Genomic DNA, 24162 nt, shown 5'->3' with positions numbered 1-24162 from the left:
GTGGAGCTCACCGAATTACTAGGATCTGGCGAGAGTCAGGTTATGTTCTCCCCACTGTATGTACCACAAATTACATTTTACCGTGACTCGAAGAGCTGTAAACAGGCTGAATGTACAAAACCGAGCTCCAGTGGAATAGACCTCTGAAGTTCGCCTACAAAAAGGATCCAAAGCTGCCATCTTTGCCCATATAAGGAGATCCGGGAGTTAATTGAAGCTAACTGCCTATGGCAAGTTGCATGGTAAGTTAGCTCTGGGGTAGCAAAGATCAAAGTGTGCCGTCTTCACCTACCGAAGATCACAGTATCCACTAGACGGCAGTGGACAAAACTGTGTAGTGAAAAACGTCTGCTTTTCCAATGTCATCATCCCCGTGAGAATTTAACAGGTGCGATAATTGAAAATCCCCATGTTATTTTCCCATAGAAAAAATGTTAAGATACCGGATCTCCTTATTTGGGCAAAGATGGTGGCTTTTTTGTAGGCGAACTTCAGAGGTCTATAGGCACTCCACCAGGCCAGCGATTTCAGGAGGTAAAAGCCCCGGTAAGAACCAAACCAGAATTTGTTCAAATATACACACCTATGGCTACTGAAAAATGTAAGGTTAATTTATTAAATGTTATTTTGGGGTATTAAAAAGCATTGTTGTTTTAGAATTTCCGAACGAAAGGGGCAGTATTTGCCGCTTTTATGATACTGTGGGCCCTATTTAAAATCATGCAACTTCGGGCATTTGTGGAACTGTTAACTACAAACCTTTCTGAGATGAATAAAGAACGTAGAACTAGCTAACTAACCTGCTTGGGGAGGAAGCTGATGTGAGCGAATGTACTGGATGTGGAGACTCAAGTTCTTATAGTGCTGTACAGACGCCAGGGCTGGCTTTTAATTTTTTACAGCTCTACCCCTGTCAAGAGTGCCTAGCCTAGCTCGCTCTCGCGCATCTGAATTTTCGCGGCTCGTGCATGATTGATTGCGCGTCCATGGTCTTCGAATGGGTGGAGTTAGGGCCAGTTAGGGTAGGACTAGGGTAGGCCAGCCATTTTGCAAATCCCATACCCCACCTTTAATCTCACTTCTGTGCATTTGTTTTTAAACAGAAGACTTTGCACAGCTTTGCAAAGCTTGTGCTTTGTTTTATGATGGCTGTCGCCTGATGTGTACAAGGCATAGACTTGTTCTCTTTTTCTTGTATGTATATGTTTCATGTATTATCTAAACTACACTACCCATGATGCTTCACTGACACAGAGTGTTTTTCCATACAGAGACTTGTAAAGACCACATGTCCCATGATGCTTTTTTGACACAGGTGTTTTCAATCAAGCCAGGTGTATTAACTCAGCACTGTTGTCTGTATGATTCACTCTGCCTGAAGAAGGTCTAACGACCGAAAGCTAGCTATCAGTAAAGCTATTTTTCACAAAGACTTGTAGTGTGCGGATTCTTCTCTTAGATATCCAGTCACTCTTAATCCTGCACCTCACACGGATGAGCGGTGATTTTTTACCTTTTTGCAAACAGAAGACTTTACAATATTTTCAGCGTAAATAATAAATGGTAAGCAGTATTTTTTTTTAAATCATACAATCATCAAGAAACACCTATCTGTGTTTAAAAGTCTATGTAAAGCAACAACAATCATCATCATTATCCTCAACATCATCATCATCATCATCATCATCATCATCATCATTTAAGAAAATGATGTGTTATTTGAGTGCTCATTTGAAGGTACAGTCTACAGGCTGCATACTGTATATCCACAGGCTTCAGGAAAGTGAAAAAGGCCACTATCAACATGGCATGGCTTATGGCCGTAGGGCTGTGTTGGTGATATTATATAAACATAGTTTCCATAACTGTCTGCATGTTTATGCATTCACTGCTATTGTAATTTTCCTGTCATGCTACTTGCTGTCTATCATAGTATTTCGTCTACTATATTCTATTTTGGTCGCCCTTATAGGCTACGCAGGTAACAGTGCAGCGCTGTAGTTTTGCGCGCTGGGCAAATGTATTTGGTGACTTCATCGCTTAGGGACCGGATTGGTGGAGTACAGCCAAATCAGATCATGAGCACGTGACCTGCCTTTCTGAGAATGTTCCTGGAAAGTGTAGCGCTGCAAGAACACAAGGAAAACATTGTTTAAAATGGCCTACACGGACAGCGATAAGTCGAGTCAATACTAGAGGATTGGTGTCAACGGGAATATAAACCTGTGCGTAGTTTTAATTATGTATAACAACTCAATTGTTATATTAACAAAACTGTCACCCTGCTTTAGCCTTCATGCGAACTGATTATAGGCAATAGGTTTAATAATTTCGGTTGCCTCGAATATGCGAAGTTTGAAAAACGACAGACTACGCTACTTAATATCTTTCTGTACTTCCACGTCTTGTCGTTCTCAAGCCAAGAGGTGTACTCCACCCAGCTGCACATTTCTGGAACGAGTAGCCTAGATTAAGAGACTGCAAATTAGTCGTCCGAGAGAAGAAAGCCAGGTGCTCTAATGTCTTCAAATACGCTCTAGGCTATATAATCTGTATTGCGCAAATTGTCACCGTAATTCGAGAGAGATCATTTTAATGATTGTCAGATATAGAGTACAGTAACAAAGCTATATGCTATGCAGTGAAAGGATACTCGAAACGGGTTTGGAAGTCACAGTCAGTGATTTGGTGAATTTCGAGGAAACAAGGTGAAGAGGTTGATGAGGTGAGTAGTCTATAGCAAATGATTAACCTCGGCGCATTTGTCAGTTTGATGTAAAATTTAGAGCAAAAAAGAGTGCATATTAAAATAGACATTCTGTCTGCCGGCGATGTTTTCAGGCATTCAAGGAATACAAAACTTTATTGTCAAACACTTAGTGTGTATTTTTTTGGACATTATCTTTAATCGAAGTAGACTTTAAAATGTTGTTTGATTCAAGTCGAATCCTATTTTTCATGCATGACGCACATGGCACTGCGAAACCTGAACTGTAGAGCAAGGTTATTTTCTTCTGTCTGCCTTATCTGGTAGTTTAAAATTTAGCGATGGATAAAAATGTGCCAGTAGGCTATAGCCGACTTTTTTTTTAGGTCTTGCCATTCCTTGGAACTACTGTCCTTAGCTCAGCCCTGTTTCATTAGTGATGTGAAATCCATGTTACATTTGTGAATTTGTGGCTATAGCCTAGGCTACTAGGCCTAATTAAAAATGAAAAGTAGGCTGCCTTTGCTCTCCCGTGTAAACTAATAGGCCTTATCATTTGTTTGCTTTTTAAAGATTTTGGATGGGGCACACACAATGCGTGAGTAAGTCCGTCGAGACTGAACCAGCGACGCTTTGGAAAGATTGGCGAAGGAAGTTCAGGTCCTTTCCCCGGTCGGTACCAGAACGCAGAAGTGTAGCATCACCGACGGCTCTTATGACTCTTCCAGACTCGGCCCTCGATAAGTCATTATTAAGAGCCGTGCATCCTAAAAAGCAACTGCAACAGCGCCGACTAGAACCAACCGTGGATGCCGAGGGATTTGAGGGAGCAATGATGCACTTGAGCGAGTCCGGTAAATAGCGCTTTCTGGTGTTTTGGTAACAGGACAGCTGTGCGTCTTAAAATAGAAGTCCTTTATTTTGGTTAAGGGACGCTCTGACCTCCTTGTGAATATTCTTGAAATGCCTCGTGTTTTTAGTAATTTACACTCTGAGAAATTAGTCTTGAAAGAAGTGAAAAATACGAGAATGTGCTACCATGCTGTTTCAAACACCTTTTTTCTCTTTCACATTTTTTGTAGGCTGGTACTGGGGAACTCTAACAGCAGCAGAGGCCAAGCTGGTTCTTGATGATGCCCTTGAGGGCACTTTCTTGTTGCGAAAGAGCTCAAACCCTGCCTACCTCCTTACCCTGTCTGTGAGGACCAGTCTCGGGCCCACACACCTGCGCATTGAGTATGCGAATGGAAAGTTCAGCTTTGATTCTGTGGCATTGGCTCGCCCTCAGCTCAGGCAGTTTAAAGGCGCTGTGGAACTGGTGCAGTACTATGCCCTGGCTTATCAGAGGTTAGCCAGCCCCACAGAGGAGGCCAGGCCTGCTGAGGAAGCTGAGGAGAATTCCTTGCAAGTGGCGCCTGAGACATTGCAATTGAAGCTTACCAGGCCTCGCCACAAAAAGCCGGGTAGTCTCCAACATCTTTGCCGTAAAGTCATAAACCAACATTCACACAGTCATAATGACTTGCCCCTGCCCGAACGGTTGAAAGGGTTCCTTTTGGAATATCCATTCCTGTTGTAGGACCAACCATTGGCAGCCCTTAGAAAATGGCCGTGACGGCTCAATCAAATCAGGTTGGTCATGACCATCATTTCTGTACAAATACAGGAGTGCTCTTGGTGGTGTGTTTTATAAAAGGCTAACTGCAAAAAGCTTAGTCTATGACTTGTTAGGCCCCAAACACTTGATTTAGTAGTGCTGCTGTCTGTGTATAATAGAATCATGAAAATATATACAAAGGATCAAATGCCTTAATTATTAGTTTTCATATTATAGTTTGCCACATTGCCGTTTTCTGCATTTCCTATTGCATATACCAAGAGTACATACTTTGCCACCAGTGTTCACCATCTGACACAGGTTCATAAGACAGTTGTCCTTGAATTGCAGTTTCCTGATACTTGCCAGTACTTTGCTGCAGTTGCTGTACCTTAGTTCATGGGAACACTTAAATACAGTAAATAGCAACCAGCTATACCAGCAGTTTTACAATGGACTGACTTTCCATAATGGCTCTTGGAAAGCAATAAACAGAGCAATACTGTCTTAAAGGCACAATCTACAATTCTAACTCCTTGCATTTTGTGTAAAATTCAACAAATTGTTGTTCCCAGCCCTCTGACCATTCAGTGCTCCGAATTAAAAATAAATAGATAATTATAAAATGAATAGGCCTAAATGAATAATAACACCTCTGTTCATGCATGAACACAGATGCAGACTTAAACAATCTCAGCCAGTCGTCATGGTTCTGGAGCATGGATGGAAGGGGCTTTCATAAAATTGAAATCAAATGCACATTTTATTACACCAAATTTCATATCACACAAAACATAACGTAATAGTTCTCATTTGGACTGTATAGCAACGATTTGATACCTGGTCGTAAGTGTTATTATTATTATTATGTATGTGACATAACTAAGGTTGCATGTTTGTTCACTCCATTTTGAATTCTATAAACAAGACCCCTTGCTATGAAAACATTTCACTTTTAGCGATGTGTTTGAAGCCAATACACAATATAGGGATATCAACTGGAGTAGTACAGTAGTACAAACAATGATTAGACATGTCTAGAAGGGTCTGCAGCTATGATATCAGTACATACTGTGATCTTATCTTATGATGCAGCTTATGGTGGTCAAAGGTGACTGTCACCAGTGTCTTGTCATATTTCCTGATCTTATCTTTAACTGCTTGTTCTGCTGTTTAGTATCTTACAGTAGCCAAAGATTTGTGGTTTAGAAGACCAGTACAGAGAGGTCAGTTGAGTGTTCTAAGTAAATTCAACATGCTCTCTACTAGGGGAGAATCAATTATCTTCTTGAGCTGTTGTTTGAAAAGTGATTTTTAATAATAGTTGTCATTTTTTTTAACAACAGTGCTTTTTTTTGATAGACTTGCCTTAAGAAGTAGAGCTACTATGATCCATTAGGATCATTTCACAGTGTGAAAATGAACGGGAAGTGAGAGGTCTAGGCAGACATGACATGCTGTACAGCACGACTTATTCAACAACACCATTTTTTCACAACTCTCATGTCGGGGGAAGATTTACTAACAATGGTGCTATGTTATGATTATGGTAATGGTGTTTCGCAGACACTTTTGTCCAAAGCAACATACAACTAACAACAATACAATAGTTACATTTAACAGTAAACAATTTAAAAGTTGGTAATATAGTGCATATTGAACAGATATGCCTTTAGACCCCTTTTGAAAGGCCACAGGAATGGAGAGCACTGGGCAACTCACTCCACCAACAAGGAACCACTGAAGAAAGGAGTCTTGAGTTTGACCTATAGCATTTATGGCTGGTCCACACAACACATGTTCATCAGAAGAGTGCAGTGGGCGATTGGGTTCCACAATTGCACCCAATTTTGATTTAATTACACTGTTGTGGACACTGCAAATTACTGATTACATTTTCAGTTGCAGCCATACGAAAATTCACAGTGTGGTGGATTAGTCATGTCACTGTTTACATTGTAAGTCCGATTCATTTTCCATTCAAAGTGTCTGTGCTGGTTTTGAATGTTTCAACAGGACACCTTCAGATTCCAAATTCTATACAGATCTTGGGCACCCAGTGTAAACACTGTCAACCACTTAAATTCACTGTCATTGAAACAATGGGAAATTGTGAAGCAGCAATTTTACAACATTGCAATTGCATCAGTGCAATTCAATAGATATGGAATTAAGCACTGAATGATATGCTGGATGGATAGGTCCATCATATCAAAGGAGAAAGTCCCTCAATGGAAAGTGATAATATATTGCAACATTGTGTACCTACTGTACAGGGTGGTAGTAGAGGCTAAAACGAGTGCAAGTAAACGCTGTGTATCTTCGTCGTGAAATTTCACAAATAAAGTTTATCCACCTCTTATTAGAGTTAATCCACCTCTCAAAAGAGTTTATTCACCAATTGAAACTTTTAACATTACTTTATTATCTACATTCATTCACAATACACGCATCAACACTAGGAACCTACTACTGTTATAAACATTGAACAATAACCTCCACCATCATCAACCATGTTTTTTTTTTTTTTTTAAATGAAATGTATAGCAGCTAGCTTAGCTTAAAGTGGCTGTTACCATGCAGGCTGAAGGCTGAAGTTAGCTAGCAGACAGACACAGGTGAAAGTTGTTAACGTTAGCAGCTAGTTAGTAACATTACTTTGCGAACTCCATGGGGCATGGGTAGTTAACATTAAACTTAATACATGTAGTGTTGATGCATAATATGTAGTGTTGCTATAACTGGAAAGAGGACCAGTAAAACAAATGAATGAAGTAGGCTGATGTGTAAGTTATCTCACCCCTAATTACATTGCATTTTAAATGCAATGTACTGTTATCACTGTTCTTCTTATTATCGTCTTTATTCTTCTTCCGACCAAAATCAACGATCAAAGGCTCTAGAACCACTGAACCGTTTGACGTCATTCAAGCACTCATACAAAGGTCTTGAAACGGAGATTTGTTCTATGTATTTTTCACATTTGTGAACTTTATACTTTTTGAGATATTTACGACAAAAGAGTTTAAAATTCCCATAGAGTTTACATTGAGACCCTTTGGCGGCAAAGACTAATTGTTACGTCAGTGCTCAGCTGTCAGTAATCAAGGATCGAGTCTGATCCAAAGCCATAGCATCACCGCTGCGCTAAACCAGGCTAAACGTGAATGTTACATTACGTCTACAGCTGTGAAAACATTCTACCATGCCACTGTAATCCAGGACGTTGTCGTCTTGTCTCCTGTTAGGCTACTCCTTACTTGATTTGTTTATATCGTTACAGTAGCCTAACGTTTGCTCTCGGTAACGTTATCAACATCTAAAGACAATCTAACCTAAAGACAATCTAACCTAACGTCAATGTAAACACTGTAGGCCTATTTAGCTAACGACAACCAAACTTGCTCCAGGCTAACGTTTAACGTCGGGGTAGGCTGCAAGGCGAACAGGATTTAGCAAGCTAGTCGTTAGACTTGCCAGCCAGGCAATCATTTAAAGCTTTCGGTATCATTCACAAATTAAAAACCTAAGCTTATTGTACATTCCTATTAGGACAATCACGCACCTGAACACACTTCGAAGAACATACTAGCTCATCCTGTAAAATGTGTAGCCTACATAAAATATCCTACTGTAAGCTAACGTTACATTTGCTAGATATCCTACCTGTTGCTGCATCATCGTTGATTGGCGTTGTTTGAGAATGAGATTGTATTCCGTATTCCATGCCTAGGCTACTTTTAACCTGCATTAGTGTAGATATGAAGGCTATAAGCTATCCTACCAGTCGTTTCACTAGCCTACTATAGTGTCAGCTCTTGCAACTCGTTTGAAGTTGGCAACTTAATTTCAGTCTTTTCAAATTCTAATAAATGAAGAGTTATTTTCCAAAATAGCCTATATCCACAATTTTGATGCATTTTCATAAATCACTTTTTAAATGTGACTTTCCAAGTAATTTCAGTGGAATTCTAACTGGGTTATTGTTATTTATCTATTCGTCTGTGTAGCCTAGTTGTCTTTTTAACTATAGGCCTAACACTGTCAGTAACCTTTTTGCATTTACATGCAATGGTAATTCCTTCCATGGAATTACATTTTCTAGTTTAGGAACTGTAGTTTTGCATAGTCATGCTCATAGATCCGTCATATAGTGGATGTGAAAGGGGCCATACGAAAATTCACAGTGTGGTGGATTAGTCGTGTCACTGTTTACATTGTAAGTCCGATTCATTTTCCATTCAAAGTGTCTGTGCTGGTTTTGAATGTTTCAACAGGACACCTTCAGATTCCAAATTCTATACAGATCTTGGGCACCCAGTGTAAACACTGTCAACCACTTAAATTCACTGTCATTGAAACAATGGGAAATTGTGAAGCAGCAATTTTACAACATTGCAATTGCATCAGTGCAATTCAATAGATATGGAATTAAGCACTGAATGATATGCTGGATGGATAGGTCCATCATATCAAAGGAGAAAGTCCCTCAATGGAAAGTAATAATATATTGCAACATTGTGTACCTACTGTACAGGGTGGTAGTAGAGGCTAAAACGAGTGCAAGTAAACGCTGTGTATCTTCGTCGTGAAATTTCACAAATAAAGTTTATCCACCTCTTATTAGAGTTAATCCACCTCTCAAAAGAGTTTATTCACCAATTGAAACTTTTAACATTACTTTATTATCTACATTCATTCACAATACACGCATCAACACTAGGAACCTACTACTGTTACAAACATTGAACAATAACCTCCACCATCATCAACCATGTTTTTTTTTTTTTTTTAAATGAAATGTATACCGCATGATGCAGTCCACCTTACCGTGAACATAGAATTCATGGTTTCCCCAACTCTTATTTTACTACTACACCCCTGAATATTAAGTTAAATAGATATAGATAATGGAACGAATTGGACACTTTCCAGTTCAACATTGCTTACCTAAAATGCCTAGTTCCATGGCCTAGATTAAAAATCTCTTTTCTTTGTAATCTGTGAGGATGCTTTGCCCACGCCAACTGTGCTTCCATGAAATGACATTTCCAGGAAAGTTCTTAGAGAGTCTGCTCTCGACTGGTGTTTTAAATTGCAAACAAGAATGGGAGGAATGCTTTATTGATTTGGAACCCATTTTGATTTTCTAGCTCTCGCCATGTCTGCCACGAACTTGCTTGTCGTCCAGCCCTTGCTTTATTATTATTCATTTAATTTTAGTCAGATGCAAAACGCTGTAGCTGAAGGCCAAATGAGCTTTTGAGAATAATAGGGTTTAATCTCATGATTACTGCAGGCAGCTTTGTGTTTGCCTTCCACAGCCTGAATGGCAGGATTCAGGGCTGACTCATGGCACTTTCTAGGAAAAAGGAGGAGAGGAGGGGTGTGGGACTGGGGCGGAGATCGGCGTGATCTCAGAGTAAAGAAAGAATATGCTCCCTTCCCTCCAATTCAGAAAACACTCAAACAAAAATCCTGCATGATGAGAAACAATGTAGGAAAAGAGAATCCTGAATAATACAGGGAATGCTTGAATTGATATCTGTTTCTAAGCACAATTTGGTCATTGTTTTCCATTTTTTTTGCCAGTAGAAATCACTAAGCAATAATACAATATACAACAGGACACTTGCTTTTCCGTCGCATGCCAGGAAATAAAATCCTCTCATGGAGCAAGAAATTCATTAAATTGAGAGTTGAAAAACAATGGTTTAATGTTCTGTTGTGGCAAACTTAATGCTCCAGAACACTGAACAAGTGAAACCCACATTCTGAAAACCTCAGTACAGTGACATTGATTATGTGCAGATTAGCATAAATATTATATAGGACACAGCTTTGAATTAAACAAACAATTAAACAAACAACAGTCAACAATCTTGTTGTTTTTAATCAGGTAAATTGGCTGGAATTTAAACCGATTAATGGGGGGAAAATAAGAAAAGAACCAGGTCAAGTTCACCACCCGAACTAACCGAGGAGTGAATAGGAGCTTGTGGAGTAGTACAGTGCCACCGTCTGAAAACAATCAGAGATAATAAGTCGACTGGAGAATGAAATGTTCCCAAACTCCATTTGGTTGTCTAATATGTAACAGCCTTCTCTTAGAAAGAATGCAAAATTATGTTGTGAAGGACATATGCAGATGAAGCGGTTTGACCATGTAGAACAATTTAATTTGATGACGTTGCAGGACACAGACAGTTAACACCCTGATCCAAAAAGGCAGGAAAATCATGCAAAGACAATGGCACAGTGCAAAAAATAATCTCGTTGGTCATTTCTCAACATGTTAAAGCTGTCAGTATGTGTGCTTGCGTGTTTGTGTGTCAGCTTGCACATACCCACGTGAGTGTGTGTGAGTGTGTGTGCATGTGTGTGTGTGTCTGGACAGACTCACTCCTTTCCTGGAAGAGGGATTCTGAGAGCAACCCCTCCTCTTTTCTGCCCCCACCTGATTACCTCTAAGAGGTCTTCAGCACCTTGAGAGCTAGAGGGACACACACACACACACACACACACACACACATACACACACACACACACACACACACATGCGTACACACTCAGGAAAAAAGGATACAGCAAAGAGAAGGAGAGAAAAGGGGAACAGTTTCTGTTTGATACATGAGAAGGCATTTTATGTTATTTGGTACAGAGCATGTTTTCAGAGTATGTGGAGAGGGATGGCCTTTTTTACATAGGTCCCCAAGATGCTTTTTCCCCCATCAAAAACTATAGTGCTGAATTTTCATGCATCCTTTGTTCATTTGGCACAATTGAAGCCTCCCACGAACAAGTTGTACAAATATCTGTCCTTTGTACTTGTGTTATCATGTTCATCTCTTTAATGTTAGTAGTAGCCAATAGGGCAGCCACTTGCACATATGTAAATTCCACTGGATTATTTTTTATTGGGGATGTATATTCAAGGTGGGAAAAGTATCATTATGAATCACTGTGGTTTTGAGCTCTGTGCAATTTATATTTTTGTTAAAGATGAAAACTTCACCAGTGTCTCCAGAATACAGTAAGCATCTATTAAGAGCTTACTTAGAAGAGCTCACATTTTGAATGGTATGCTATTTTGGTATTTTGGTCATGATCTCATCTTTGCCGCTGTTATGAAATCACAAGTAAGACCCTTAAAGATTTCTGAACCTAAAAATAGCCATGCATAAAGTCATAAACAGACTCAGGGAAACTCAAAGCTTCGGCCAGAAATAACCAAGAAAGGCAATATATTGTGGAAAGCAAACACGCATCAAAAAAAACAAAACAGTTAAGAGTCAGTGAGACGTTCTGACCGATAATTAAATAATCCTTCCTTTCTTTCTCCCGACTGCTTTATTTTTTATGGTTCCCAGTACCAATACAAAAATGGTCAGTTGACCTTGTTCTGGTCCCTTTGCCTTTTCGTACCTCACTGCAGAGTAAAACGATCCGAACACAGGCTGATATGACAGAAGGCCATCTGTTTACTCTGAGGCTCCAGTCCATATCCCATGCGGGGGCGAAGAACTTCGTGTGTGTGTGTGTGTGTGTGTGTGTGTGTGTGTGTGTGTGTGTGTGTGTGTGTGTGTGTGTGTGTGTGTGTGTGTGTGTGTGTGTGTGTGTGTGTGTGTGTGTGTGTGTGTGTGTGTGTGTGTGTGTGTGTGTGTGTGAGTGTGTGTCTGTGTGTGTGTGTGTGAGTGTGTGTGTGTGTGTGTCTGTGTGTGTGTGTGTCTGTGTCTGTGTGTGTGTGTGTGTGTCTGTGTCTGTGTCTGTGTGTGTGTGTGTGTGTGTGTGTGTGTGTGTGTGTGTGTGTGTGTGTGTGTGTGTGTGAGTGTGTGTGTGTGTGTGTGTGTGGGGGGGGGGGGGCGCAGCTGGTGGGGGTGACGGGTGGTGGGGGGTGGACAAGGAGGAGGTGAGCCTGTTTCACCCTTCTGTGTATTCTTTTTCCAGGAATGGGAGAGAAACGCTTCTGGGAGACATTCAGCCTTTTTTTTCTGTATTTTTTCCCCCATTTCTTTCTTTTTTTTCCACTGCGTGGACCACCCAATAAACTCCATGACCTTGAACATGATCACGTGATCGTGTACTACAGTGAGACTGCCAGGAAGTGAGAAAGAGGTTTCCTCCATTAGGGCAGTAGAGAAGCCATCTGCATGTAAGGCAGAGCATGCCGAGGATCTGATTAGTGTCAATGCAGAGAGCAGGTCATTGAAATTCTTGGTCTTTATTATATATACAGTCATGGCTGAAAGTGTTGGCACCCCATGCTAAAGTTGACTAAAAAGAGGAATATGAAATCATCTTTTGGAAATTTACCTTAATGCCTTAAGTAATAAAATTAGGATATATCCCTTTAAGGACACCGATTTTCTTTGTGAATGAATAATGTATCATAAATAAATAAATGTTCCTCCTTAAAATACTGGGGTCATAAGTGTTGGCACCCCTATGTTAACCCTATTCCCATAGAGGCAGGCAGATTTTTATTTTTAAAGGCCACTTATTTCATGGATCCAGGATAGTATGCATCCTGATAAAGTTCCCTTGGTCTTTAGAACTAAAATTGGCCCACATCATCACACACCCTTCACCATACCTAGAGATAGGCATAATGTTTTGTTCAGTTTTGTTCAGCTAGCCTATTAGCCTGTTTGATGCTCATTGAACTCAATGCAAATCAAACACAAAGTGCTTACAAATCTACAGGAAATAGGAAGAAATAAAATGAATATTTTTTGGATGCATATTTCTCTGTTTTAGATGTTTGCTATCATGCATATTTGATGTGTGGGTTTAGAAACAGTCTATTTATAGAACAGAAAAAATGCACACATTTAAATAGCCAGAAAATGTATACTGCACATCTTATTGGAGTGAAACTACTGAATTTAAGAACTTTCACCCTGAAAAAAATTTTGATCAAAAGCTATGCTCCCTCATAAAAGGAGAGTCCTTGTAAGAGTTACAAGTACATTTCTTGGAAGACTTGTGAAATCCACTCATTCTGAGAATGTAACCATGGCTCAGGGCTTTATGGCTCACACAATATATGCTAATAACTAACAGAGCTGCTGAAGAAATCACCCCTGGTTAAACTCTTGAGACTCTTCTATCCTACATGTTGTCCATTGGCTTTGGCCCTTTCATTGGGACACTTGGGGGTTATTCAACAATGCAAGTTAGCCTTCACTTCACTTTGGGAATAGTCAAATCATTATTGATATGGTTGCCTACATTGATTTTGATTAGACTCAAACACAACTGACCCTAGATGGACATCAGAAAATGATATGCACCAACCAGCCAAACAAGACCCTCAACATGCACTGAAGATACAAGCAGAGATTATATTATAATGGAGAAATTCTATAAATATGATCTTACACACTAATGGTTAAAAAATTATATTTCTGAAAGAAGCAGTTTGTATAAGTCTATAAATAATTTAAAAAAAAAGTTCAATAAACAATAACCTACATAACATGAGGAGGAAAGATAAAATAAAAACAAATACTACAAAATTAAAAGATTATAACAATTCTAATAATAACAAAAACATTTATTTAAAACATGCACAAATTGACTTAGGAAGGTTTGTGATTAGGCCTACAGATTTGAATTGATTATAGGAAAGTAGGGAGTTAATTTTTATATTACACTGAAGATTATTTCAGGAAGTAGGGGGCCGGGGCACCATAAAAGGTCGTCTTTCCCAAAACAGTAATTTGATCTGGTCTGCCAGGGACAAGAATTCCAAACAAGCATGTTTGAAATATAACCTGGTAATTTCCCAACGATATCTTTGTAAATAAACAGATACCATTGACTTTGTCTCCTCTCTATCAAAGATGACCAATCCACTTAACCATCACAATAAATCGATTGGTATGGTATTTTGTCACCATAAATGGGCTCCTTACTATTTACTACAGTTTGATTTAGGCCTATCCTTATCTTTCATAGATTGGGGAAGTACTTTCCCTTCTACCCTTCACAAAAGTCGCAACCTGATCAAAGTCACATGTTGTATCTAATCATAAATTGGTCGTAAAAGCCCTTCTAGGAACAAGTGTTGTTGCATTATAAACACCATGATACAAACATCAGATGTTCCCAGTTTGTTTTACATTGTATCTGTTTCTATCAAATAAATAATAATAATGATGATAAATAATAATAATAATAATAATTCCTTTGGTAAAAGGTTTCTATTTTACTTATGATGTCAATATTTAAGCAATATAGCACAAGTGGGAGTGGGTTGTTGCTGGATATTCCCACAGGTGTTGTTCGGCCATAGCCACGAGGCCGGAGGCGGAATGGTGCAGGCAACATTGTTTATAATGGTGTTTATAATGCAACAACACTTGTTCCAAGAAAGGCTTTTACGACCATTTTATGATTAAATAGATACAACATGTGACTTTGATCAGATTGCGTCTTTTGTGAAGGGTAGAAGGGAAAGTACTTCCCCAAACTATGAAAGATGGATAGGCCTAAATCAAACTGTAGTAAATAGTAAGGAGCCAATTTATGGTGACAAAATACCTACTATACCAATCGATTTATTGTGATGGTTAAGTGGATTGGTCATCTGTCAACAAAGACTAAAAAGTAGATCAACAGAGAGATAGACAAACAACAACTGACACATACATTGTAAATCCCTTATTACCAGTTATTACAGATCAGATTACACACAGAGAGAAATCCAGGGGTGTAGAGGCTCTGCAACAATAGTTTCAGTCATGGCCAAAATTTCATTGGCAGACTTAATGTGAAATGAAATCATTTCAATTCCATGACAGCAACATATTTCCTAAACATATTTACCTCTGCTAATGAGCTTGTTTTCATCGTGTTTGAATGTTTGTTTGTTTGTTTGTTGGTCTGCTTGTTAGCAAGATGACTCAAAAAGTTATGAATGAGGTCTAAAATGACCCCAGGAAGCAACCATTACATTTTAGGAGTGATCCGGATCACCGCGTGGATCCAGGAGGCGGTTATGTTTTTGCTTGGCGGAGGTCTGCGCTCTCAGAGTGCTTTTGTAGTTTCATAACGAATACGAATCTAATTGTTTTAGCCTCCACTGCCCTTTCATAGTCCATGCTCCACCTTATGGAGCTTCTAGCATATGTCATAGCATCTGGAAAAGCATGCATAAAATAGATATCCTGAGCCATTCAGGTGAAGTGCAAAAGTGTTGTTTTCTTATGTAGGAGTCCATGCAGTAAATTCAGTTCTGCGACTTGGCAAACGTGTTTTCAGTAGATGAATTTGTAGGGTTAAGGTTCACCAAACATGAACTTTGAATGAACTTTGAAATTTCAAAGTGCTGTCATATCAAAACACAGGAAGACAGCAATGAGGGGCCTCCCAACTGAGACATTGTTACAATTCAATTTCCAGTTCCACTGCATGCCTTGTTAAAATGCCATTCCATTAACAGGATGCATGAGAAAAACAATAACTTTGAGCTGTTTAGGGCCAGGCAGACAAATAAGTAATTTTAGTAAGTCAATAATTAAAACAAGAGCTTAATCACAGAGCTTTATGTGTATTTGTAGGCCTATACATGTTCTCTACTCTACTCTTTTCTATTCTCTTCTCTATCTCTTTTATGCAGCTACAGTATATGCAAAAAGAGACACATGATGAAGTGCATTTTCCAACTCCAGAACCACAACCTTTAGCAGACATGTTTAGGCTATATGTAAAGAAACTTAAAAACAATAAGCAAGTATAAAGAAGCTGTGACAATATCAAAAGATAACATTAGCCTAACATAATGATCACTTTACCATGAAGTAAAAACAAAACAAACAAACAAAAACTGCAACGATAACTACAGCCTACACTTCTGTGCATTGTGACTGCCTATGTATTTTCCTTCTTGAAGTATAATCGAGTTTGTGGAGGATACGCTTTTGCATAGTTATGTCTTCCTTGAGATTTTGTTGCGAAATGTTAAACTCCATAGACAGTATCCAGGAAGGCCTAAGCATGGATGACAGACTGCCAGGCAGGGACATGTTCAAGTTGGGCTGAGCTCAACACAGAGCACTACGTCCCATGCTGAGCCCAGTCCTGATCTGCACACTGCAGCCAGCTCAAGATCCCACTGTTCAATCAGTTCCTTCCGAGACATTGCTACCAGTGACCACTGGATGGTGCTATCTTCCCAAGTTTCAGTAAATGTAGCAATTCATTGAAGTAGTATGGCTGAAAAGATGACAGCCAAAATAGACTGGGTAGGCCAGGTGAATTACTACCTGCTTTTGGAGGACTCAGTAATGTGCTGTTATTAGTGAAACACTCAATGACTTCCTTCTGCATGGAAGGATTTTGAGGAATCAGAACTCAACCTCTGACACAGATCATAGTTAGCTCTAGCTTTAAACATTTTAGCCTACACAAGTGTTTTAGGTAGGCAAAATAAACCCATTTAAGCTTGGGCCTCAAATGTTTTGTTAAGTCAAGTCAATGGGCAATGTCAACTATGTAAGAATTCAATTCAAATCAGCTGTAGCCTATATCTTCTGTTTACTTTTGTGGAGGTGTGCTTGTCCAGTGTATCTATCTGTGCCAAAACGTAATTGAAAACAACATGCTGCATAAAGTAGGCTTTTAACTAAAGTAGCCTGTATGCAAAAAAAACAGATGGTTGAGATACCGATTGTTACAGGAAGGGAAGTGAATTTTATCGTCTATTTCTATACTATTAAGAAACAATAATAAACATTTTCTGAAAGCAAATTTAATTGAAATCACTGCACTGGGTAAAGGAATAGCCTATTTACCTCTGTTTTTGTGCAATTTCATGTGAATATTTTATTTTTGTGTTAACAACAGAGACATTTGATCATAATTTTTACTGCCATTAAATGTTTCTTTGGTGTTGTTATACCACATGGTGTGGACAAATTCTGTCTCTGTTGTATTTCCAATTTGTCTGTATAAATCAGAAGCTTCAAAGTTGTGAAAATTTGATCTAATGCAAGTTATATATCAGCTACAATGATACTGTATAATTGTTATTTCCCCATTTAAGACTGGTTTGTTTCTGCTAATTGTCCTTATCTTCACTTGTGGATGTAGATGTAGCCTACGCACAAAGCAGAAGTAATGTTCAATTTGAAATATTTACAGAACTAGAAGAAGAAATCTATAATGGATCGCCTGTTTTAGCCTCTCTTCACTGGTAACCACCCGTAAGCTGGAGCTGATTTCAAGGTTCTCCTTTTAACTTACAAGACCTTAAAGGGACTTGCACCACTTTATTGAACTGAGATTATTAGCCCATCACCACTTCACTCTCTTGATGCTGTTCTCTTGGTCATGCCATTGGTCAATATGAAAATATATAAATATAAAAATCGTCCAAGACCAAGCACTTCAAATTGTATATGATACTGTACAGCAGGTTTCCCACCTCAAATATTCAAAATGGCAAGTAGGCGAGTGTGGTACGGGACACAGTAGTCAAGTGGAATGAGACTGCCCATATATCAAGACCTTGGAAATATCGAAACTGAAAACAGCAAGACAAGCTCCAATGAGTCTCCTTTTAAAACCACAAGTTTCATTATGTGATCAGTGTGGAAACACATACGGAAATGAAAACAGAAGGAGGTGGGTGAAAGAGGAACTTTCACATGCTTTTGACCAATAAACATTTCCTCCTGAGGAGGACTGAATATTTTTGAGAGAGAGAGGCAAAAAATAATCTTGTATCTTCAAAAACTACTTTTGAGGGCTTCAGATTTTATTTAAACTGAGATTCATTGTAACAAAACAATGGATTGGGGTTTTAGACATTAGAATGGACAACGACTCATATAGCTATATTGCTTACACGACTAATATATGTAAAGACAGCATCCAGCCTACTTAAGAAAGCTTAATTAATTGATTTATCACATGGATTAGTATTATAGATTGTAAGTATTGCTTGTTTCTTATGAGTTAACATTGTCTTCATGGCTTGCTTGTCCTGTCTCAGTGCATTTATATTTCTGTATTTCCGTCTAAGTGTTGATAGTTTAATGGTAACTACAGCCTGAAGTTATTTTTAAAAACTGAGGTCAAACGTGTCTGTATACAACACATATTTAGGACACTTATGCTTGCATTTTACACACATTTAGGACACTAATACTTACTGCATGTTAAACACATTTAGGACACTAATACTTATTGCATGTTACACACATTTAGGACACTAGAGCCAAAACAAATCTAACTGCATCTATATGTTCACAGTTAAAGACCTTTGGTTTTTGTTCAATAACTATATTTATAAATATTTTACCTCTATAATTTTGTCAGCTAAGAGAGCTCATCAAGAGCTTTCAGGTGATATATATAACTCAATTTTGACCAAAATGTCACGCCCCTTTGGTTCTCAGCCCTCGATATTTAAGACGCTAATACTTAATGCATTTTACAGACAAGGGACGCTGGGCAGCACTGCAAATCAATAATGCAAAGAGATCTTGCCATCACTTGGGAGCCTGCTATATCTGCACTGCTTTTGTATTTGTACACAATATGGAGTCGTATCTGTAGAAATGTTTGCTGTTGGTCCCGTATTAATTAGCAACACCGTTTTAAGCCTTATCTAAGGAGTTACCATCAGTGTGCCTCGCAGGGTCCTAATTGCCTGAAAAATGATTTAGACAGGAAATGTGGTACTGTGTCACAACACATCATTTTCTGAATTAAAGACTTCCTCTTCCTGTTTCTTCCTTCCCCTTTCCTCAACTGAACCAAAAATAGTAGCCTATTAGTTCGTAATGGCATGAGAAGTGGATGTAGTGCAACCTTTTTCAAGCCAGCAGCGTGATTGCTACACACTGCAATACAGTACAATACCATCTGGGATCTTCTTTCTGAACTAGATTGTGAATATGAATATAGGCTATTCATGTCTGTATTCTTGACTTACTGTTTGCTTTTTTTCAACTGCTTACACACTAAATATTTGTCAAATAATTTTCTAAACGTCTTTAAAAACCATATCCATAAACTAATCAGCGTTTTCAGTTTTCAATTAGCCTACCTAAAACACATTTTTCAAACCACCATTTTCTACCAACTACACAAAATCTAACAGGAGGTAACTTGATTTCATTTTTCAAACACAACCTTTCAAAATGCCACACGTATTCACACTAAATCCTCAACGTACAAACACTCATTAACTAAACACATCCGATCATTGTCTCAGTATAGGCCTATGAATATACTCTTTATGTAGACCCTTTCAATCTGTTCCAAGAGGATCTCTGGTTGAAATATTCAGAACCAATACATACACATCCGATGCAGAAATATGATCAATAGAACAAATCTATAGATTTGATATCATATGTATACAAAGCACATGTATTTAATTGCAGTCTATTTATTTATACCTGGCAAGTCTTTGCCCTTAAACCTTGTGAAATATCAGCTAATGCTAATGGTTCCCGGGGCTTGATGGAGAAATATTGGGAATAAAAAAATAAACATCACGCTGTTCAGTTTTCGTTTGCATTTTATAGCATTTATATTTGACACATTTTGGTATCAACAGATGCACAATCAATGTGCTGTTCTTCAAATAATGACAATGAATGCTCACACCAGTAAAGCAACATCCCTCCCCCATATATCACTATGATAAGAATTCACTTACCATCTCAAAATGCTGCTTCATATGAGTGGCAGGAGTACAAAAACCTTTTCAATTACACTGTACAATCCCCCCTCCCACAACAGTTATCAGATATCAACACAGTAGGTTCGCTTTATCTACCCCTCACATCATATTGCACATCCAAATAAGAGCTGAAAGTAGACAGTAAAATAATAAATATGAGTACCTGATTCAAACAAAAACCATCTTCATGAGCTCTTACAAGAAGGATGTGCCTCTACTGTTTTCATATCCGTCTGATTCAAGGATTCAAAGATTGACCGGGTATTTAAAGTCACAAAGGCAGGTTAGGGGATTGAACCTGAAATGTCAGACATGATATTACCATTGCTCTACCATGCCTGCATATACAACTCCATCTCCAAAAAAGGTTGGGTCACTGTGTAAAATTGGACTAAAAACAGAATGGAGCTTCAAAACAATCAAACATATCAATGGTTGAAATTGAGAAATTCAATTGTTTTTTGGAAAGTATATTGATTTTCAGTCCTGTCGGTTGTCTACTAAGATTGCTCTTTGTTCTTCACAATTTCACAGAGGAGCAATATTCTTAGATTGTTGCATTCATTGCCCAAACAGGTTTTCAAAGAGTGATAAACTCATCCACATCTTTACTTTACTCAGACTCTCTGGGGTGCTCCTTTTGTACCCAATCATGGTGGCAGTTAACCCAATAAGTTGTTAAATGCTTCTGTGGTTGTCATACTAGCATCAACAAGTTGTGTGTGTCTGTTTTGCAACTACATAAGTTTCTACTTTCCCCCCCACATTTCACATAAATGTTTTTTTTTTTTGGAAATAGGTTTGTATATGCATAGGCCAATATATGTAGGTAGCCTACAGTATACCAAGTACAAATAAGTTGCTTTCCCACAGACTAGATGATTAACTTTGAAATAATTGCTAGTTTTGATTGATTTGATTAAAACTCTTGGAATTACCATTTAGGTTGTAAAAATCCTTCCTGTGGCTAACAATGTCATGGTAAGGGCAATGGGGATATACGAGAAGGAATGATTTGAGATATATACACAGTCACATGTATGCTTTATGTTATGTCTGCCATAACATGAAACACACAAAATACCTCCCCCCAAAACATGATTTCTGTATATGTCTTTTTTTAACCATTAGAAATAACTTATCTCTTATAGTGCAGTGTCAGACATTGTTTATTACTATGTCCCTACATATACATATGTCAGAGTGTAATTTGGCCATATGATGGCTTGGTACATAGCCTACATTGATGAGTTAAAAATAGCTAATCATAAATAAGAGCTTCAGGCACATACTGTAGCTTACAACTTAATCAATTGAACATACAGCGCTAAAAACAGACCGAAAGCTCCCCTATACATTTCTGATCTCCAGTGATTTCTATTTCACTACCTTGCTCAATGGTGATTTGAGCCCCCAAAGTCGTCTTCCAGGCAGCGCTGCCGCTGTTGACTTAAAGGCACTTAATCCTACCCCTAACCCTAGCGCCTTCCAGGCAGCGCTAGACAACGTTGGGGGCTCAAAACACCAAGAAACCACTAACTTGCCCTGAATTTTAGTTCAAGAGGTAAGATGAAGCGACCCCTTCAGTAGTTATAACATGAATTTAAAATGTCATGCCATAAGAGTGACATTATGCTATCATGAACAGGTCATGGTACTATAGATGTTATCATGACAGCAGATCATATCCTTACAATTATAAGATTCTATCTGACATTATGTCAAAATTATTCTGTGATAACTTCATAAGTCAAGGTGTTTTTTGAAGTTCTATGCATTGTTGGACATTATACCTCAAGATGCTTGTTCCACTTATCAACCTAAACTCTATGGGGTTCTACAACTTTGAAGCTCAACATCTCAGAACTACTGAAAATGTAAATAGAACCATATAATTCCAAGGGGGACGAGACGCCCAATCACTTTATCTCAAATTTGCCTCAGTCATATCACAGTTATCAGTGATTGTAAGGAGTTGTGGATGCACAAACAGCCAGTCAGATGCCAAAGCATCTATGCTGAAGGCTGACTTCATAATATGGGCCACAGAATGCCATTAGTCAGTTAGATGCAGTTCATGGCAGAGCTATATCAGTCGTATGACAACTGGTTCAAGAAAACGTATTCAGAACTGGCTTATGTCTGCAAACTTCAGTTCACCACAAAAAAGCACAAGAATGGGTATTGACTAATTGTCACTGTACATTTGACCATCTTCACAGAAAAATAAGCCTTTTGCTCATCATACACACAACGTATCATTCTTCTCTCAAGGCAGGGTTCAGACACTTAAGGCTCTATCAGCAATAACACAATAAAAAAATATTCTCCAAAAACAACAACTTTTAGCACTCATTGTTCATATTTCATCCCAATGTGTCTCTGTCAAGCAGAGGTAACACAAAATATAAAACGTATCATCTCTTATCATCTCTTAACAGTAATATAGACAACCAAAAAATTCAGAACACCAATGAACAATTAAACTATTGAAAACACGTAAACTTAAAATTAAAATTAACACTTCATGTGTCACCCGAATGTTCTACATCTCTACATCTTTCACCCACAAATACAGCTCCAAAGTTTTTCGTTCCCTCCGTGAAGATGAACTAGCATAGTAGTCTTTCGTGAGCGTATTTAATAAGTTAATGGCTGCGATATATAGGTTGAATAAGCAACCTTTAAAATGCATTTCACAATTCCGCAGCAATCAACAATATCCACTGATCAAGTCTGATCAGTCCTAATGGCTTATTAAGGTCTTCTGGTCCATCTAAGAAATGAACATAGGTCATTTCATGACTTAACGAATGGAAACTGTAAACATTCATTAAAGTGGGTTTTAAGGAATAGACACGTTTAAGTCAATCAAATTGACATGAAATCCCACTTGTCCTACATGTCCTGTATGCGTGTGTGTGTGTGTGTATATGTGTGTGTGTTTAGTTGGTGGGTGATTTTGGTTATTCAGCTTCTAATAATCATAATGATCAGCTTCATAATCTCAGCACTGACTCTAAGTGATGTTTTGCAACATGTAATTTCGTCCTGTGACAACAAAATTGATTTTTAGAATTAAATACAAAACAAGCTTAATGTTGAAAACATGATGTCATAAATCACATCTTAATAAATATAAAAATAAATAGGGTAGGCACTCGGGGCTTGTTTTTATCTAAAGGGGACTGCAGCACATTTAACGTGCACTAACTCAGAGATACCACTAGATGTCACTACAAAGTGAATAAAATAACTTCTTTGTCCTTTCAGTCTATAATGGCTCTGCTCCGTTGACAACCCCATATAACAGAAATAGCGGCTCTATTTGGATAATAATGGCCCGCCATTTATTAGTAGAATATCAATCTACGAGTTTGACCTTGTATACGGTAGCTAAAGAGGGCAATGACAATGAAGTGGGCACTATTTTTACATATACATTTCATCAAAGTATCTTTTTTTCTTCTATCAGCGTTAAGGTACAGAGACAAGTGATGCAGCGTTGAGATCATAAATTCTGACTCAAATGAATATGGAATATGCTGATGAGGAAGGAGCATCTGCACAGGATTTGAGGGAAGTCATGCCAGTTTGATAGCGGCCTGGGATTATTCTGAAGAACTCACTCAGGACAAACTGCAGTGCAATTTCCATCCTGCTCTAAAGGGTTCTTCCGTTTGTCCCATCACCTGTTGTCTTTGGATAAAGCGTGCATCATCCAGTTGACCTTGGTCTTCCAGCTCTCTCTCAAAGCTTCATTGAACTTGACCTTGAAATTCTTCAGTGCCTCTTCTTCCGACTTCCCCAAGGCCAGTGAATCCTGAAGGATAATGAATACATGTCTGAAATAAATGCTTAAGGTATACAACTATTCTAGTACAGTTTGTTGACACTTTACAAACAACATATAATAAATTCACTTTATTCTGTTGTGATTAATACTAGCTATACAAACAGTAGAGGGACTAAAAGTTGTAGCACTTACTATAACATACATTGCATTATCTCACTGAACAAAACGTTTATTAACATATATATAGTTAGCATATGTGTAGTTAACCCTGTCGCTACTTAAGAACATTTCTTGGAGTGTTTTTGTGAATATTGGTAATCTTACCTATTGTACAAGAGAGAGAGAGAGCGTGGTGTTTTGTG

At 38.3% G+C, this 24162-nt stretch overlaps 2 protein-coding genes across 5 annotated transcripts in view; one reads left to right on the top strand and one right to left on the bottom strand.

The window, feature by feature from the left end:
* Positions 1 to 1458: 1458 nt before the first annotated feature.
* On the top strand, positions 1459 to 23595 carry LOC134087970 (suppressor of cytokine signaling 2-like). 4 transcript variants are annotated; one of them, XR_009939868.1, is made up of 4 exons: positions 2109 to 2725; positions 3281 to 3561; positions 3790 to 4339; positions 23480 to 23595. XR_009939868.1 is itself a non-coding variant. In XM_062541845.1 (3 exons), the coding sequence occupies exons 2-3, from the start codon at positions 3288 to 3290 to the stop codon at positions 4284 to 4286; spliced, it is 771 nt and encodes a 256-aa protein (XP_062397829.1). In that variant the 5' UTR covers positions 1459 to 1563; positions 3281 to 3287; the 3' UTR covers positions 4287 to 4520. The 4 variants fall into 4 exon arrangements, 3 of the variants coding, with proteins under 3 accessions (XP_062397829.1, XP_062397827.1, XP_062397826.1); XM_062541845.1 differs by lacking the exons at positions 2109 to 2725; positions 23480 to 23595 and adding an exon at positions 1459 to 1563 and having other exon boundaries at positions 3790 to 4520; XM_062541843.1 differs by lacking the exon at positions 23480 to 23595 and having other exon boundaries at positions 2095 to 2225; positions 3790 to 4520.
* pik3cd (phosphatidylinositol-4,5-bisphosphate 3-kinase, catalytic subunit delta) overlaps positions 19822 to 24162 on the bottom strand; it is a 28235-nt gene continuing 23894 nt past the window's right edge. Inside the window, exon 23 of the mRNA XM_062542056.1 lies at positions 19822 to 23827. Coding sequence (XP_062398040.1) covers positions 23693 to 23827 — 135 coding nt within the window. The 3' untranslated portion in view covers positions 19822 to 23692. The remainder of the gene's footprint in view (positions 23828 to 24162) is intronic.

Source organism: Sardina pilchardus, chromosome 7 (assembly GCF_963854185.1).
Source record: "Sardina pilchardus chromosome 7, fSarPil1.1, whole genome shotgun sequence".
Lineage (NCBI taxonomy): Eukaryota > Metazoa > Chordata > Actinopteri > Clupeiformes > Clupeidae > Sardina > Sardina pilchardus.
The sequence above is the reverse complement of the archived record's forward strand: the minus strand, read 5'-3'. Positions and strand labels throughout refer to the sequence as shown.

Excerpts from the sequence above, each read along its gene's own strand:
- LOC134087970 (XM_062541842.1), top strand. Across the intron at positions 3,562-3,789 it reads GATGCACTTGAGCGAGTCCG|GCTGGTACTGGGGAACTCTA; the intron begins GTAAATAGCGCT and ends CATTTTTTGTAG.